Genomic DNA, 19,395 nt, shown 5'->3' on the forward strand with positions numbered 1-19,395 from the left:
AAAATATTCAGCTTGTGAGTCTGATGTGCTCGTTGTAGTACAATGCAAGGCAGCACAAGATTACAGGGAACAAGAAAAAGGGAAAGAGGTTCATTGGGGTGAACACATCCTGAAGCTGTGGTTTAAAATATGGTTCAGTTATTAGGAACAAAGCCTAGTCAGCTTATGTCCAGTGTTAGCTTCACTGGTATTAATGAAAACGTTACACAGCATTTTAATGATATTTATGTAGAATAATTACACACAGTATCTAATTACACACAGTGGTTAAGAGGGATGATAGAGGGTTAGACAAGGGTTATGCGCTTTTAGTTAATTTAGTTTAAAATCTTTGTTAAGGTGCAGCCTCTCCACAAGGTATAAGGATGACAAAAAGAAATGGCAAGCACGCCATATCCGTTTGCTTCCACACTCATTTTCTTCTGCTTAAAGCTATACTGTGGCCATTAAAATTCATAGCCGGTACAAGTTCCAATTAAAATGGAAATGTATACGTCTGGGTAACCTGCACTTTGTCACCCTTGTCTTCTGGCACTGCACCTCTCAGGGGGGGAAGTTTATTTACTAGTTATTTCAAGGGTTAATTAATTAATTAATCAATTATATTTTTTACCTTTATCGAGTAGCCACTCGTCAACTACCCGACCAAGTCTGTATGGGATTCTTTGCCTAGCAATAGCCAGTCGTTCATTATCATAGTGTCCTTCAAAGAATTTGGAGAGACAGATTAAAGGTTAAAGTCTGCAAGCTGAAACATCACATGGTTAGAAACAAAGTTATAACGGCTAACATTTTTAACAAGTTATCAATTTTAACTCAGCTGTGAGTTAAAAGAAACTTGAGCTTTACTTAGTGTTATCTAGTTATTATGAGTAACACTGTTAATGCTAATTAGAGCAACGTTTAGGCTATTTATAATGTGCTACTCTAGTTAGTGTTATTTAGCTATTTTTTTTTCCAAGCAAAGCATCGTCTTCAGTAATTACCAATTACAGACGAATAATTTTATGTACTTTATAAAACAGACGTTCATTCATAAGAAACAACCAATCAAATCAGGAAAACAGTTGCATTTAGACAGTGATAAAAAGTCATGTAGTTAGAGTAGGGGCATATGAGTTTGATTGCATTCACAGAGAGCCAAAGTCTCGCTCACTTCAGTGCCAAAATGCATTTTTCCAATGCAGCGCATGGTATACATGCAGTGTTTTTACTCGAGCTCCCAGAAGGCAGTGACAGTATGTCAACATCAAAGGCTTATGGGAGTTGCAATTTTAAGTCTCTTTGGTGTTCATTCATTCATTGTCTTGTTCATTTATTTGAACGAGACACAAACAGTTCCCCGGTGAGACAGGACTTCAGCTCTCCTTTAAACACATGCAAATGCAAAACAAATAAATTAAAATAAAACAAGAACAGGCAACATACAGTAATTACAGTATGAATTGTTTCTAGACATTAGGAGAGCCCAGATTTTTATTTAGACCTAGCACCGAGGAATTTCTATCAATCATCAGCCACAGGGTCACTAAAACTGATAGTAAATTATTGTGACATTATTTTGTTCCATTCACGTTCTGTTGAGATTATTATTTGCAAACATTTTCAACAAATTTGTAATTAATACAAATATGAATAATTATTAGAATCTAAAGTAAACCATTACAGCACAACAATGAAAAGGCAGTTAAGTGCCTGGTTATACTGTAAGCTGTAATATAGTGAAGATGTTAAAATATGTTTGCCTTTTTTTTCTCAAACAAATTGCCAGAAAAAAATACTCCATGATATTTGTTATCTATTTAAGGCACAAGAAACTTGTGTGATGTGCACTCCCTATTTCTAACTATTCTATGCATTGCCATGTGAAATGTTTCAAATATCACTGATTGCTGAGTGGGAGCTGACATAAAGGTGCACACCATCTTCATTACCCAATTGCATGCATGCATGTGCCCTCGTGTTATATGCATCTGTGATTTGAACACCAGCTGGAGGCACAGAAAAGATGTGGTTTGTGTCCCACTATGCCAGCTGGTGCACCTGCTCTGAATAAGGTTAATTGGTAGATTGGTTCAGAACAGGTTAAAGCACAGCCAGTTATGATCATTTTATGTATGTATCTTTTCTTTTTTGGGTCCATGTATATGTTGTGTGCACACAGTTGAGTGATTTTTACTCACTGTCATAAGTTACCACACATAAAATAAAACTGTTATATAACTTATCATTATAACAGTCTCCCTTTAGTGAATCTACGCTATTTTGTATCTAACAACAGACAGATTAAGTATGATCAAGCATGATCACAGCCACATTTTGAATGTCAGCAAGAATTTGTCAAGTGAATATTTATTGAAAACAACACTATCATATAAATTTAAGGCTAGCAGTTCATACATTCACATCTAAAACACTGCTATATTGGGCTGAAATAGCACTTAAGCCGCACAAGAATGGCTTAAGTATTACACCATTTAGAAAGGTCTAGAGAATCCCACCTGAGCCACAACTTCACATCTTCCCACCTCTCTACCAAACTAAATGCAAATACGGCAGCAGCTGATGAAAATACCTGAATTGCTAAACTCAAAAAGGCAGCTTTAAGGAGATTTACTCATTTCAAACTATTATATTTTTACACAAACACATAATTTTTAGTTGCATGAGGCAACTTTAATAGATCTCTTATAAACTGATAAAATAACCACGCAGGAACACTGAATTAAAATTATCCACTGGGCAAACTGCCAAGGCAGAAATAGGCAGACATGCAACCCTTTTTTCTCTGATCCAGAAGTTTCATGCTGTCTTACTATGCGTGTAATAACTCCAAAGTTTGTCCTGTTAACCTTACCTGGTGGATAACGCTCAATGACTGGATGGTTGTCCACCTGGAGAGTGGCATTGCCACCACTGCGTGTGAAGCGTACAACATGGTACTTGCCATCATTTACTATGACAGCAGGCTCATCAATAGTGATGTCATCTGTCCCCACATTGAAGATGACACCAATGTTTCCTTGATCCTGCACAAAAACAAGAATGAACGTGACTCATTAGGCAAATGACAGATGCGGTAGGAAAAGCGAGCATTGCCACAAATGGGTTTGGGGAAAGTCCAAGATAGTGAAACATGTTGAGCAATCACTTAAAAATAAATGAAAGTAAGGGCTAACCCTACTTAGAGGTATTCCTCTGCCTGTACTTTGAGCCTTAGGGCATTTGCCCTGGGGGGCATTATGCCCCACTTCAATCTGCTGCTGGATATCACTATTAAGAGCATATAACACAGGTTGAACAATACAGTGTCAGTTGTGAATGATAAAATAGTAATTATTGCTAGTATTTATTTATGCATTTATTTTACAGCTTAGCAGATTGCGTGCCGTTTGGCGTGTATTATTAAATTATATTTAATATTGATATTTGCTTTGTACATCAAAAGAACTGTTTTAATTAAATTGGTGATGTTTATCTTTTTATAATATTTTTCACACTTTTCTGACTAAAGAGACAATGGCTTGACAAGTTTAATCTATCTGCTTGTCAGGCCAGGAACCTTGTTTAAACGGAAACCCATATCCTTTGTGACATGGGCAGTATGTTTAGTTCTTTCTTTAGGGTTCAGTGCCATTTCCCCTCAGCAGCCAGCTCCACTTTCCTGATGTGGATCACTCTTGACAGAATCCTGCTGTTTCTCTTTTGGTTGACCAACTTCTCACCCTGTCAGCCTCTACCTACTCCTGCCAACCTTCCTCAAAGGTCAAATCTGCTTCTCAAACTAGCCTTTGTTTGGTACTAATAAGAAACATTGGAAGCAAACTCTGTGGGGTCTCTGTGCCTGTCCGGCCCTTGTACGTTCACTGCCTCGCAGTCATTTTAAATGCAAGCCAAGGACAAAGTGCTAAGGTGGTTATAATAGACATAGTGAGAAACAACACATAAAGCTGCGGGGCCACTTTCCCTCGACTTATAGGGGGACGCACTAACCTTTAATGCTGGTTTAATACAGAAGTAAGTAAGTAAGTAAGTAGAAAAGGTGGAGAAATAAATCAAAAGACCATACTTATTTCATTGTAGACCAGAGATTATGCAATGTGATATTATGATATGTATAACACATGCAGTAATATTCTACTTTTATCCCACCCCATAACATGTGTATCTCAAATGTTTACAGTCAAGGACAAAAGAATCTGAAGGTTCTTATTCAAACAATCTCGACTCCTGCAGCTGGTTACACCGTATCAGACCTTGAACCAGCGAGGAAAGACGAGGTAAAGAGTGAAAATGACTGGAGTTGTGTTTTATTTGAATAAAATCTTGCAAACTGCTGGCCTTCCATGCTATGATGTGCACAATATCTACTGGCCTTACAGCCATTATGTAAATATGTTCAACAGTGGGCCTTGCATTGCAATTGGATTCCCTGCCTCTACTGTCAGAAATGAGCTGCACAGCTTATTCCTTGACATGCACCATTTCATATAACTGATTGTTCCCCTTTTCTTCTACCTCCAGTACTGCATTACTGACTCAAAGGCTAAAAATTCAAATACGTAGACTTCTTTTCCTTCCTTGATGGTGTGATGTAAAACTTGTCTCGGTGCTTTGCTCTTACCCTCTAATCACATGTAAAACCATTCGAGAAACCTTTTGAATTTGAAATAATTATTCTTGCTGACATGGCTGGTGTTAAGTACAGAAGTTTTAAGGATTGTTATCTTTTTATGCTTTCTAAAATCACCTGAAAGCCATCATGAACTCATGAACAGGTGAATATGTGCAATTGAATTGAATTATGATCCCTGAACAAAAGCTGGACAGTTAAAGTCACACAAATGTCACAGAACGTGTACACCCCTTCAAGAACAAAGACACACTTTGGCAAATGAGAAATCTTTTAAATGCCTTTTGATACGCACTTACTATAAATTCCTTATATTTTTTATTGTCAGTGTTATCCTTTATATTTTCTTTGTATACTTATCTGTAACCTAAATGGACAACTTTGGATGTCGGTAGTTTAAATATTCTTCCGATGATGCAAACTGATGAGTAGTCACTAGGCAGCTACAGGGTAGTGCGACCTCAGGTCAAATTTCAACTCGTGTCCTCTGGACAACAATTAAAATCTCCAGGGCCAGAAGAGTCTGCCTGGGGGTCCTTATGGCTTCAAAAAGTGCTGCTCCTATTTTGCTTACTCAGTCTTAGAGAGTGATTGCAAAATAGCCCTGAAGCACCTTTTGACAGTTGGCAAAGCAACACTAATGCACCCCGGTTTTTGTAAACAAAAGCTTGGCCATTCTAGTCAACACATTCTCACTCCCAACTTATCACATACTGATGCTTGGTCATGACCCATCACATTTTTACTCACTGCCCTTTAGCATCATTTTTTCAGTGTGCAGGGCAAAGCATTTTCCAGATAAAATACAAAATTGAAGGCAATGTGGTGCTGAAGCAAGCATTTTGTGAGTCGACCCTTATAGAACCCCATAATACAAAACTTTTAGCACAAATAAACTTATCTGCAGCCTGGAAAAGCATTTTTCATTCCTCTCAGTGTACTTAACAGAATAGACAAACAGATAATACAGACGGCAACATGAATATAGCATATTTCAAGATTTATATGTGCAAGGGTGCAGAGTGCCAGATTTTTGAATGATTGTGGAATAAATAAGGAATGGATAACTGGCCACTATAAACACAGCATTATGATAACTGCATTGAGTTTATATAAAGGCTTAAAGTTATATATTATTATGGTTGTGGTTATTTTATCTGACTGACATTAACTCGTTGACTGTGACTGTGACATCACTTCCTTAACTGCAAAGTGGTTTTTAATGCCCATGTAACTGTATGAAGTGCATTTTCTTGCACACTCACTAAACTGTTTCGACACCCGCTCTGATGGACTCTTACTTTTCTCCCAAAGATTTTTCATTCCTGTATCTCATCTAACCTGCTACTGACTATAATTCACATGAGGGAAAAAGTACTGATTTTTATAAGGATATGTGATTTCAAGAATTTGCAGCTTCTTCAGATGAAATGATGACGTGACAAAATGAATTAAAAGAGTTACAGCACTAACAGTTCTTCTGTGATAATACATCGCCGCTGCCTGATATATTTTTAAACAGAGCACAGAGTGGACCGATCATGATTCTTTTAACACCACCAGCATTTCTGTCTGTCTCGGTTTGTCACCAGCCAAATGTTTGTCTCTGAATTGGCTTGCTTTACTATACTCTCTACTAGAGACTTTTTAGAGGTGGGTGGGAGCCTGCGACAATACTGTTGGGATTTTAGAGACTTCAAATCTTTCTCAGAAATATAGAAATGATAAAATGTGCTTCAATCAGGTGTGTCGCTGTGGTCAGGGGTAAGGTTTTCATTAATTTCTGATGGAAACGACACATCTTAAATGAAGGAAACTGAGCTATAAAATTTCAAAGATTATGAAAGACACTGATTCCCAACTAAAATAAGTTCTGCATAAAAATGTGTAATTATTACTGTAAAATATATTCTGGCTATATAGCCAAATGGCTTATCACCTTAATAATATTGGGGAGAGGAGTGAGATTAAGGAATCACTGAGGTCCACCCAAATCTCATCCAGTAAGTTGATCTTTTGCTCTTGAAGCACTGCTTTAACAATTCTAATAGTCTCCATTTTGCACAGTGTATGTTCTGTTTTGTTTCATCTTTTAGTCACTCATTAAAAACATGACCATTTGAAAATAGCATTAGCCACTCTGATGTGCTCTCAACTAAATACGGTGATGGTTTGCTGCTTTTGTGCAGAATAATTGGTCTTTTAAGCTGGTGTATGTACCGTGTTCAAAGTCATATTTTTGAGCTAACCATGTGACCAGTTTATTACAGCAATCTTCAGCAGCTCTGAAATCCCACTGTAATTATTCATCACAGTGGTAGTTTTGAATGAAAGGGGTGAAATCTGAAGAAAATCGAAACCATAAAAAGCTCATATCATTTGTTTCCTTTACTATTTTCAACTGTTATTCAAGCCAGCTTTGCTCTCAGTCGTCCTCTTCTGCAGAGGGCAAATTCCAGCGTGGAGACAGAATGAGATAAAAAGAAGAATTAACACTAAAGCAGAATACATTAAAACAAATCACAACTTATGTCTCTACAAAACAAGAAGGTGTGAAATTGTTGGGAAACTAAAAAAAGATTTCAACATCACCTGAACTGCTTTGGATTTCCCTCCGCTGAGCAGTAATAAGGTGTCAAACTCAGCAATCTGTCTGTGCGCAAGGACTTGGCAGATGCTAGGAAAAATGTTTTCAGCTCACTTTGCACGCAGGCAGGAATCCTTGCATTTACTAGCAACAGTCTACGGCTGGCAAGGTCAGATTCAGACATTTAAAACTGGAAATGCAATTTAAATGAGGCGATTTAAAAAAAACAAACATCCAGGGCAGGATTTTTGGACCAAAATATGTCAAGTAAATGACATGTGGAGGAAAAACACTTTTGCTTAAATGTTCAACACTACAGTTTTTATCTGTTTTTTCAGTATAATGTGATATATGTGCAAATTACAATTAGCAGAATATCCGTTAAAACAAAAATATGTATTTGGTTTGGTAGGACGAATGTGATGCCCCCCCTTCTTTCCCCTTGCCCTGCACTCAGAGTTAAGATTAGGGCAGCACGGTGGGACTGGTTGTCTGTCCCTGTGTGTTAGCCCTGCGACAGACTGGCGACCTGTCCAGGGTGTACCCCGCCTCTCGCCCTATGACAGCTGGGATAGGCTCCAGCGCCCCCCGCGACCCTGAAAAGGATAAGCGGACGCGAATGGATGGATGGATGTATTTGGTTTGGAAGGACAAATGTGATGCCCCCCCTTCTTTCCCCTTGCCCTGCACTCAGAGTTAAGATTAAGAGACAGAGTCAATGTGGTGTGGAAAATGAGGAGATGCTGACAAGCACACTCAAAAAATTGAAATTGGGTGGTTGTTACATGTACAAGATTCAAACTTGTAATTTGAACTAAATAATTTCATGTTTCTATGGTGAACGCAATTAAATCATGTAGAATCTGCATGAAATTCAGCAGCTTAATTTGTTCTTGTTGAGATGACATGATACAATCTAGTCAGAGTGGTTAGTTGCCAAATTTCGCTCTACATAAATAAATCACTTCAAGTCAATGTAAGTATACTACGTTGATCCAACGTAATTTGATTACATTAAACCACCAAATGCCAAATGTGTTGGTTTGACATGTTCAAAAATTGGTTATTTTACTTGGTTAAATCACGTGGTTAAATTGTGTTCATCCAACAACAGATTTTGTGCATGATGTTTTTTATTCTAGTCTTTTACCTGCTTCTGTGCGTTGTATTTGCACCAAAAAGTTCAACATTAGATCAAATGAGTCCAATAAATCAGGTAGAAAGTACTTTTCCACACTTAACAGCAGGTACTTTAATACAGAGACTGATATTACAATTCAAATTCCTTTTAGAATAAAAATGATATGAATAAAAGAGGCGCACACGTAATTCACAACTGGTTTCAGAAGGGTCATAAAAACTTTTTCATCAGAAGACTTTTTTTTTTTTTTTTTGGAATATAAACAATTCAATCAGATTGTTTTCAGGCTGGGTTCTTTCTGCACATGGGGTCCATTCGTCTTTGCTTCTGCCAATGCCCAAAACAGTAATGTAACTGTGTGGTTATGCATGCCCAAAACGGCAGCTTCTGAGCTGAACTGGTCCCCTGGAACGGACACTAGCTGTCTTCAGGGAGCTGATCAGACACGTGCCACAGATTAGATTAGCCACTGAGGACATATTCATTACTTTAGTGGATATGACACTAAGTGTGTGTGCATCCACACATGCAAACACCAGACAGCTGACCTCAAAGCTTCCTAATCAGAATGAATCCAATTCAAATGAGAAATAATAATTAAAAATAAGAGGAGCCAAACTTTTGCTTTCAAAGGTCAGATTTGTAATCTTATAAAGGCTTTTTTTCCTTTTAGTGTTTACCACAAAAGTGTCTGCTAATAAGATAGCGACTTCGAGTTACGAGTTTTGTCAACAGATGTGATTTTAATTATTACACCATTCACAGACGTCTGACAGATCTCCCTTCTGGTTTTCATCACGGCACACCTGTCCTGTGGCTCCATACTAAAAAGCCTGATTTCCCTCCAGAAAAAGGCACCATTGCAGGCAGATGCTGAGGCGCCACTTGGCTTCAACGACCACACACACACAGGCACGCAAACACATATCCACACACGTGTTCATCACCAGAAAATATCTCGTAGTCTGCTGACGTGCGTGCGCCTCTTCTCCTTCTTGTACTTGTGTGATTTATTAATTCCTATTTTATTCCAATATTTGGACTCAGATGCCACTAATCGGTGAATCACACAAGCTGTGATGCTTCTGCGCCAAGTTAGAATAAGGACAAAGTCTAGTTAAAACGTCATTTAAAAATAGACCGAGAGGTTTAGTTATATCCATTTCATTTAATTAAGATTAGAGCATTAGAACTCCACCAGCAAATGTGAGTTTGCTTCCTGTCTTTTTGGGCCTTCATCAGCTTATCTGGAGAGAAATGATGATATGTGACTTACAAGTTTACTAAAATAAAACTTTGGCACCTTAGCCGTCTTTTTCTTCCCCTTTTTGTAGCTGTAACTATTTCTGCGCTGTCTATATTTATTTAACTGCTCATGGAAATGCTGCCAGTACGACAGCAACCACGTACTGTTCACATACGTAAAGGTTGAAAGTACTGCAATCAGCACCAGGAACAGCTTACCAGTTTATCGATAGAATAACACGCTCTGTGGCAACTCGTGAGGGAAGCTGAAATCTCCTGTTAGGGTTTCCCTTTAAGAACCCCTGAGTTACATGGCTGCCTTGTTGTCGGAAGCTGGTGAGCATTTGAGAAGTAGCTGCAGCCGCTCTGAAGCACATGATGACATCATAGTTACTGTAATCTACACCCTCCAAAAAAGCTCTGTGCATATGTGCAGTGCCAACAGATATCCAAATGTTGTGAATCATTTTGCAGAAAGGTCATGTGATGTTATCCTGACGTCTCTTTCTCTGCCTCCTCAACATGCAGACCTGGCCTGAATAATAAAGGTTAACACTTAAGAAGCCACAGCAGCATTTTTTAAAAACTTTTGAATAAAAAGTTCACATTTCAGTGTAGTGACGTTCATTTCATGGTTTCATTTGTTTCTAACTATGTATGTACATGTTGTTCGGGCATTCAAATAGTTGCTGTTGCACTCTTCTGTTTGCAGACAGAGTAGACTAATTTGAACAGTTCTGACAGGCTTCACACCTCACACAGATCAGATTTCCATGACATACAAAGTATGTTGTCCTTTTCGCCTCCTAAACCAATCACAATGCTCCTTTATAACCATATTTGCAAAGTGTGACATTAAATAGCACAATATGAATGACCATAAATGTTATTAAGGATAATTTATTCTACACAGAAAGTCTGCTCTCGTATAATCACAACATGATTTTAAGCTCATGAATACAGGATGCAGGTGGTATGAGCAGACTCACTCGGAGAAGGAAATAAAATGAATAGAAAAGTATCTTAAAATCTCTCTGGGTAATCATTCTTACATTTTCTGTCTAAGTAACTCCACTTGTAATATTTAGAAACCAGAAAAAGAATGAGCATAGTATTCAGAGTGTTCAGAGCCGCAGGTCATATGTATGAAATATTTAAATTCTAATCTCCTTTAAGTGTTTTTTTTAATCTATCGTAGCAGTGTGATACCATACCAGTCTTCCCTTTTTGTGACTTAAAGCCACACAGATTCACGTTCTTACTATGTGCAGCTGAAGATAGTCTCCAAGCCCATGGGTGCTCTCCACTCGCACCAAGATGGCATCCTTCTGCTGAGTGCTGAAGCCCACGGCTAAGCGGTCAGCTCGGGTGCTCGGGCGCTCATTGGGGGCCCAGGTGAATGTGATGAGAGCTCCGCCTTTCCCGAAGATATACGTGGTGCCAGCTGGGAACAGAGGCAATAAGGAAAAGATGAGAGGACAGACAGTAGCCAGAGACACTTTTAAAAACAGGCAGCATTTTTAACATAATTAGTTCTGCTTTATCAGGTGTCTTCCCTTAGCCTTGGTTCTTTTAACTAATTTAACATTTGTTAGTTTTTAGGTTTTTTTTCTGGAAGTACCAATCCTTATTATAAAGAGATGAGATTCCACATCTCTCTTTCCTTGCACGAACACTACCTTTCATTTTTCAAAATCATGCCATAGGCAGAGAAAAACTTCAACCAAAGATGGGAGATTTATTAAAGAAACCCACTCATGAATCTCCATTAAATAGCCTGAACTACTCATTTTGATAAAGCTTTGCTTTCACAGATGTAAACTTCTCTTGCACCATCGAAATCCAGAAACTAGCGGCATCTTTTGTCCCTGTACCTTCTTGGTTTTTGAAAGATAAGGATGATATTCTGGACAGTTCAGTTTGTTTTTTATCATTTAGCCAACCATTTAATAATCACAGTTAAAATGCATCGCAAACACTTGATATTAATACAAAATAGCAGCTAGTGCAGAATCTAAGAGGTGCATGAGAACGAAATATATCTGCTTGAACCTTTACTGTGGAAGTCTTTCCTCTGTGCTCAGCAAGATTTTTGTCTCCTTGAGATAAACAACATAAACAACATTTGCCTTGCTTAAATTGCAGAATCCATATGCTGATCAGCCTGTACATATGACACCTCTTGTGACACCTGTTACATTTTCCTAAATTCTAAAAAAAACTAACAGACTGCATAAAGGCATTTCAACAATAATTTGCTAAATTCTTTCATTTGTGTACTTTAAGCCATTTAATATAATCCACACAGCTTTCATAGTTTAAATGTGGAAAATCTAAGTGAGAACCAAGCGCTGTCCGCAGGTTACAAAGTTACACAAAGGCAGGTGATAGTGCAGTCACTGTAATACGTGGCCATAGCAGAAATGAGAATTACTTAAGAAAGTACAAATAAACTCGTGTTGGATCGTTTCAGCAACTGAAACCTAAGAGCTGGTTTCACGACTGGTGGTTTTCAATGCCCGAATCTCTCAAAGATTTAAGTATAGAAGCTCAGAGAAACACTTGAGACAAAATTGTAGCCTCAATGTCAACCTTCTACAAAGACTCCACTCTTCAGCGTAATGGGCACTCACCATACAGGTTTCCTATTGACAGATCAAGCTGCTGGTTGGATGCTTTCTTAACATTAAACGCCTAATCCAAATGCTGAAAAACATCCTGTGCTGGCTTTGAATTTAAATTAAAAGGGCAGGTTCTCTGACAGCAATTATTTTAAAACAAAATTATTTCTTACTGAGGTAATCTTAATTAATGTCAGGGATTTGCAGTCGAATATGAGTCAGTGACATTAGTCACATCAAAGAGCGGTTTTATTGGCTTCTTCCTTTCAGTTAATGTTACTCACAGCTGGCCTCTTAGTCTCCTCTTCCCAAATTACTTTTGAGAAGACTGAAAAGGTTTGTGTGTCCTTGTAGATTCGTCTCTTCTTCTTAGATTACTTTTCTTTGCAGAATTTTGCAAGGGGACTTTGTTATTTTTCACAGTGATGTGTAATGGGCTTCTAGATTCATTTTCAAACCACTATCTTGCTTACTATGCCCGTGTCTTATTGTGTCTTAAACAAAATATAGGTTACGAATCACAGCCGTAACAACTCTGCGATGGGCCCCGGGGCAGATACGGTGTTTTTTTTAGGTTCCTACTGCCAGCAACCAAAGCAGGATCTCTCTCTCTCACACACACAGACACACAATGTATATTTGTGTAAAATAAAAAAATATTACATAGTATAGTAGCAGTAATACTAATATCAATAACATGGTTCCAGCTTTTGATCAGAACCACGGATAAAAGCATTCAAAGGAACAGACACATTTAAATAAGCTCATGCTATAAACTTGCACCATCTTCCATAAGCCCAAAACAGATTCAGCCTCGCGAAAATCATATAAAAACATCTGTAATGTGTGTAAGCATGGAACAAACGAGAGAAACCCATTACCCACAGATCGTCACAGACTTATTTATAGGACTCCTCATTCACAATCGTTTCCTATGGTCCAGCTTCTAGATACATCGTGCACACATATTACAGTATTATTTGTATATTTCCAGCCTATAAATGAGAACAATGTTTCAGTGCTCTATAAAAACGCAAACTACTCACCGTCCCAACTTTATCTTTCGGACCTTGCGCTCACTGACAACACTGCTTAAACCCAGAGTCCTGCAGGTATACTCATCCTGTTCTCTCCTTCCTCTTTTCAACCGTACTTTAAAAAAAAATTGTCCTGCTAAACATAATTTACAACAGCATCACAGGAGATGTAAACAGGTTCGCCTGCATCAACCACAAATGACAGAGAGAAAGGCCAGAAAAAAGCAAACAAACATAAAATAATCAAAGATTTCCCAGCATGCCTCTGTGCCATCAAAATGCATTTAGAAAAGGTTTCTGTTTTAATCAGTGGAGAGTAAATATTTGCAGAGCTAAAATTCAATTAATAAAGAAAATGTATACTGCATAAACGAGTTTCGGTCCAAAAGATAAAACTGTGAATTTAAAATATTAGCAGGACTAATTATCTGGTAACTATGCCAACTAGCCCCCACCTCACATCCTCTGGGCCTCGGGGTATTGTCCCAACTGCCCCATCGGATGCTACGCCTTTGTTATGAAAACAACATAGCATTATGAGGGCATATGGTAATAAATTCTATCAGCCCTACAACATATAGTGCAGTACTTGTGCAGATAGTCTACTTGCCTATAAGGAGTTCCAAACTAGCACTTCACCACATACTCAGCCAAAATCAAACACTGCTGGTATTTGTTGGAGGACCATAATGCTGCAGTTGATTATATCATACAAGCCTTCATGATTCCTAGCTCTGTTTACTCTTGTGAAAGCAAACAAAGAGCAGCCAAGCCACGGTGTGGTCAGTCCACATGTTCGGAGACCCCATTTCATATCGGGCCTCTTTTCAAATTTCACTGTGCTGTATAAGCCAGGACACCTCTTTAAAAGTATACTCAAGAGGCTTAAGCCTCATGCACTTCTTGTTCCCAGTTTTAGAAGTCTAAATACCGGTCTTTGGTCGATCGCTGCATCACATTTAATAGTGTGGTGAGTACAAATGTCACCAAATGTCATCAGAAAAATGTGGGGGACTTTCGTTATAGCTAAATAACAACAAAAATGTAGATTTATGAAAGAAAATCATATTTTAGCAAAGCAATAGATGACATCTTCATTCTATTCAAATACGACAAAGTCATGCTTAATTACCAGATAAGTCATCTCATGTGAAAACAGCAATTTAACCTGTAGTCTTTCACTGTAACTGTGTTGAGAAGTTAGAAAATTATATCTGCCTGTTATTATATACTCAGCTAAAATATAACTGACATGTTCACATGTAGGCTAATGTACACGGCAGAGCTGCCATGTATTGTTCACTGTAATTATTCATTCTTTCCATACTGGGTGCAGCAAAACCTAAATGGATATTAATGCAAGTGACGGTGAACAACACTGACAGATGTGCTGAGGGAAAGTTCAGACGCAGCTACTAACTGACTCCAGCAGACTGAATTAGTCAAGTGGATATCTTCCAAGGCTACAGGGCTTTTAACTGCGAGTGTTTACTCGCTAAGCCGCAGTGGATGGAACAAAGAAGAGTATCGGTAGATACCCTCTTGATTCAGCTAACGCCTACGCATGAAACCGTGTATTAATTTTATCACTAGTTCAGATTGGTATCAGGAGTGATTTCGTATATTTTAATGGATTCTTCTCGGCAAAAATACAGCAGACAAAAATCCAATCCAGTCTTTACTGTACTCAATTACACGTGACCAAATTTCCGAATAACTAAGCTAAAGCTCATTAACCAAATGGTCTTGAAGTACAACACTTGATATTGGGTGACTGCTTATTAATTATGGACCTATGGAAGTGTATTTCGGAAATTAGGAAATTTCAATTAAGTCTGCTGGAAGAAGGGATTTCTTTGTGAGCAGTACACACTGATGAGATAAACAAAAACAACAAAAACTCTTTAATCTCAGAAATGATTTCCCCCGTCAAGGAAACGTCTCACTACAAATGGTTTCCAAACACAAACATTTAGTTTGCTGTTGGGATCACAGAAAACAGACAGAGCAGAAAGGCGAACAAAGGTAGCAAGCACTCCTTGTGTGTGCATCAAAAAATATAGAATATTAATACACCTGCACAGAAACACCTGTCTATAGATAGCAGTAACTCCTGAATTAGTCATAACATTAAAGCATTTCAATACACCTTTCTGCCTTCCTGTTCCGTCTCCTCTTATCTCTTCTTTTCTGTGGCTGAGCTCCATCAACGAAAGCACACATAAAATCAAAATTATTTCTATAAACATCACAATTTGTTGCTTTGAAACAGCTCCCTGCTCGCTCGCTCTCTGCCGACTACCTCATGGGAGTTCTCTGCTCTTGTCTTGTGGCTGTACATTGCATCTGTGCTTTAATAACAAGGCCTCCTTGGAGATTCTCAACTGCAAAGTGTTCACTGTATATCACATCATTATTAGTTTGCAGCTGTGGCAATTAACTATATTTTACACAGGCACTGCAATGCTCCTGCTGTCTACTATATTATATATGGGAATAATAATAAAGCGATGGAGCATATTCACTGTGCAAATCAAATTAGGGATATTAAAGATAAAAGATGTAAGACAACGACCTACAAACGGCTTCAAACATTAAGAAAATAAATTAATCATTATCCAAATAAATAATTGATCAGTACAGTGATTTAATAGCCATGACTTCATGTCAAATGTACAGATTGACTGATATCTACCAAAGTTACACGCTAACCGCTAACTGCCAGCCCATGCCCTTACGTAACGCCATTTTGTACCCCAAGATGAGATAGTGAGTCAATGAAGCATCCAGTCTGCCCTCAGTCCATCACGAGAGCAAGAAGATTTAGTGCTACCCAGAGCTCGTATTTTTCTTTTATACCATCTATGATTCTGACCTCTTGTCAGTCATGTTGAAGGGCAGGAAGTCAATGAATGAAACAGTAAACACAACGATGGCGACGGCACTCAACGGCCCTGGCAAGCGACCACTAGGAAGCAGGATTAACATGAAAGGCAGCTGGCTAGGGTTTGTTTATACCCTAGCGCCTATCCCTCCCGCCCGCACACTGTGCATAACACATTCCCTCCTGGCCAGCATCAAGCAATACTCGGGACTGGTATTGGCATCTGGTTCCCGCAGCAAGCCTAAATTATGCAGTTTGTCTCGCAGATCACATGCATGTTGGTTATATGATGATCTATATGCTTTAGCAACATCTGTCGATAAACGCGATCACCAGTCAGAAAATAACACTGAAAACACTACGGGAGGTCAGTTTGACTCCATCCTCCAACAACAGCAGCAATGGGCTACTGGTTTTCATCTAATTTTTCTAATTCTAAGCAAGACTTGACAAAACACATGTTTAATATTAAGTTTTTGGTTTTGGGATGTTACTAGTTTTATAAATGATTTTGGCTATTTCATTACATGCTGTAAAGGTAAAATAGTTACCGTAACCCCACACTGCTCTTTAGTCTGCAGTCCTGCTCTGCTTAAAACCTTATTTTGACCGCTCTGCTCTGGATTTCACTCTTTATTTGCTCGATTTAGTTCTCCACCCTCTGGATTCTCTGCTCAGCTCAGCTCTTTTTTTTTTAGGCCCTGATCTGTTCAATTCTGCAGTAATTAATCATCTTTTATCTAACTACAGTCTCCTAAATATTTATATATCAGTCATATTTAGCCTTTCTATCAAAATGTACGTGTTGCCAGGAAACCAAGCATGGTGCTAATGTGTAGCGTAGCGTTTTTACACTGATTTCTATGGGGGTCAAAATGACTCTGTTGGCAGTTTTAGGTGGAAGTGGTTGTAACTTTTTTTGTCTTTTTATCTCACACATGTGGTCTTTTCATACACATGTAGTGAAAATTCACTACGTGATGGCTAAACCCACTTTAGGAAAAGTCATGAAATATGAAATGATGGCTTTGTTATAAGAGGATTAGATGATATTTGGTGCTTCCAGTGTTAAAGAAAGCTGGCCAAAGAAACCAAAGTAGCATCGCTGGTGCAACAGTCACGTCATCTAGAGTTAGACATGCTACACACTGCACCTTTAAAAACGTCTCTCAGTTTAACACAGCCCCCTCAGCATATAATGATATCATATGAATAATTCGCTTTTTTTTTTTTAAAATGCATAGTAATTACGTAAATGGAGCACCTGAATTTCTATAGAGAAACCATGAGTGATTGTCATGTCTTAATGGATCCTTTACACAACAAATGTAACAGTATGGATTGCTTGTTTGTGCCAAGATGCATGCTACCCACTCAAACATCCTGTTCTTTTCATTTGAGCTCTCAGCCAGCTGAATACGCGAGAGACGAGGCAACATGCTCATAGGACTTGCAAAATACGCTGAGATGCTGGCGATAATTTTTATCACATGTATCAGTTAAGATGTGAAAAGGTTTGAAAACGCCCCCTGAGCTTGCTGTCGTAAAGAATTCCTGTGGCCAGAGGGAGCGAATATTTGCTGTCATAATGAATCATACAAAAAGCGACTAATATCAGCAACATTACTGACACAAAGCAGTGGAATAAGCTGTAAATTACTCATCCTCTCATTGCCATTTAAATCATTTCTGGTGATTATGATCAGGATTTTCATATCTAAGTGCACCTAAGGCTGTATAATGTCAATTAACAGCTCTGAATTGGCCTGCCAGCCTCCAGCAGGGCAAAAGTGTCCAAGTGTAGTACAGTATACTGTACAATATGCTGTGGAGGCATCAGACAGACAGTTTGTGAAGGGCAACAAGGGCACTTTACTGGGAAAACAAAGCTGTTCAATTAAGAAAATAAACTCATATACATCTTTCATCTGTGAGTGGTTTGCTGAAATAGAGGGTTATGGAGAAATATCAAGTTCGAATTTATCGTTTGACTTATGGCATCTGAGGCACACTTCTTCCACGGTCTATTAAATACGGCTCACTGAAACGATGAAAATGAATAGTGCAGCCTAAAGCCTGACAGAGAGGACATATGGCTCCCAAGTAAAAATATGGCGTTCACGTTAGAAAGTGGCATCATATACTTAGCACAGTAAACACAGACTTCGGAAATCAAATCAATCAAATCAATTAAATCTGATCAACCAAAAGCCAGACTGAAAAACGTTATGAATCTTAAATAAATGCACATTCAGCTGGCGCACGCAGGCTTCAGCTGTATTATGCTTGAATTGCAGTTTCTGCTCCTATCAGCAAGATGTATCCACGCTGTCACTTCTTAAATTGAATGTCTGCAGCTCAGAGCACCTCCAACAAACCCCGTCTTCTAAACCAGTGTTAAGGTTTCGCCCTGCTCAGATTTCAGGTGATGTGTGTCCTGGTGAAGCTGTTTTGACAGTGACTCAAGTGCAAGACATCTCCCATCAATGCGCCACAATAGCTTTTATGACCATGTCAGTGATAATGACCCCAGCCTTCTCAGACTTTGCCCCGTCAGCTGTCATTGTTGAAATAAAGCGATATTAAAGTTACCTGTGATGGCTTGATCGTGAGGCAGGTGTATTTTAAACATCTGGAACCGAAAACATTTTTTAACATTGCTTATGGTATTTATTTTCTAGCAATAGCTACTCAGTGTGCTTAACTCTGCCATGGGGGGGAGGGGCACGAGCCAGTCTACGCCTAGTGCTTCTCTCCAGTAAATGGGGAGAGTTGCGTCAGGAAGGCCATGTAGTGTAAAACCTTTGCTAAATCAAATATGCTTCGTGAAGAATGAGATTTCCATACCAGATCAGTTGAGGACTGGGCTAACAACAAGCGCCGCTGCTGATGTTGCCAGCAGGGTGCCGGTGGAAACTGTGTTAGTGTTTGCTGAAGACATAGGAGGAGGAGGGGGGTTTGGCAGCAGGGCGAGAGAAGAAAATGTAGACAAAGGATGTTGAAGATGGAACTGCCAGGGAGGAGGGAAAGAAGAAGACCAAAGAGACGGCTCAGGGATGTAGTGAAGGAGAAGGTTTGGAAAGAAGAGATGGGGTGAGATGGAGGAAGCAAAGGGAGCAGCAAAAAGAAGAAGCGGGAGAAGACGAAGAAGCCATTCAGCGTGCTTCTAGTTTAATTTATGCAGTATAAAGTAGCTCTGATTGCTACTGGTGGAGTGCCCTATTCCCACCATGGATTCAAATTGTCA

At 38.8% G+C, this 19,395-nt stretch overlaps 1 protein-coding gene across 11 annotated transcripts in view; it reads right to left on the bottom strand.

Annotated features, from left to right (window-relative positions):
* nrxn2a (neurexin 2a) overlaps positions 1 to 19,395 on the bottom strand; it is a 128,566-nt gene that overhangs the window by 6,455 nt on the left and 102,716 nt on the right. For 6 of the 11 annotated variants that reach the window (XM_005941410.2, XM_005941409.2, XM_042228324.1 and 3 more), the window contains 3 exons: positions 10,869 to 11,050; positions 2,858 to 3,029; positions 614 to 703 (listed from right to left, as the gene is read on the bottom strand). In XM_005941410.2, coding sequence (XP_005941472.1) covers positions 614 to 703; positions 2,858 to 3,029; positions 10,869 to 11,050 — 444 coding nt within the window. The remainder of the gene's footprint in view (positions 1 to 613; positions 704 to 2,857; positions 3,030 to 10,868; positions 11,051 to 19,395) is intronic. The other 5 variants (XM_042228326.1, XM_014339765.2, XM_005941412.2 and 2 more) reach the window with 1 other exon arrangement.

This window comes from Haplochromis burtoni, unplaced genomic scaffold (genome assembly GCF_018398535.1).
Source record: "Haplochromis burtoni strain Fernald_Lab_line unplaced genomic scaffold, NCSU_Asbu1 Contig_318, whole genome shotgun sequence".
Taxonomy (NCBI): Eukaryota; Metazoa; Chordata; class Actinopteri; order Cichliformes; family Cichlidae; genus Haplochromis; species Haplochromis burtoni.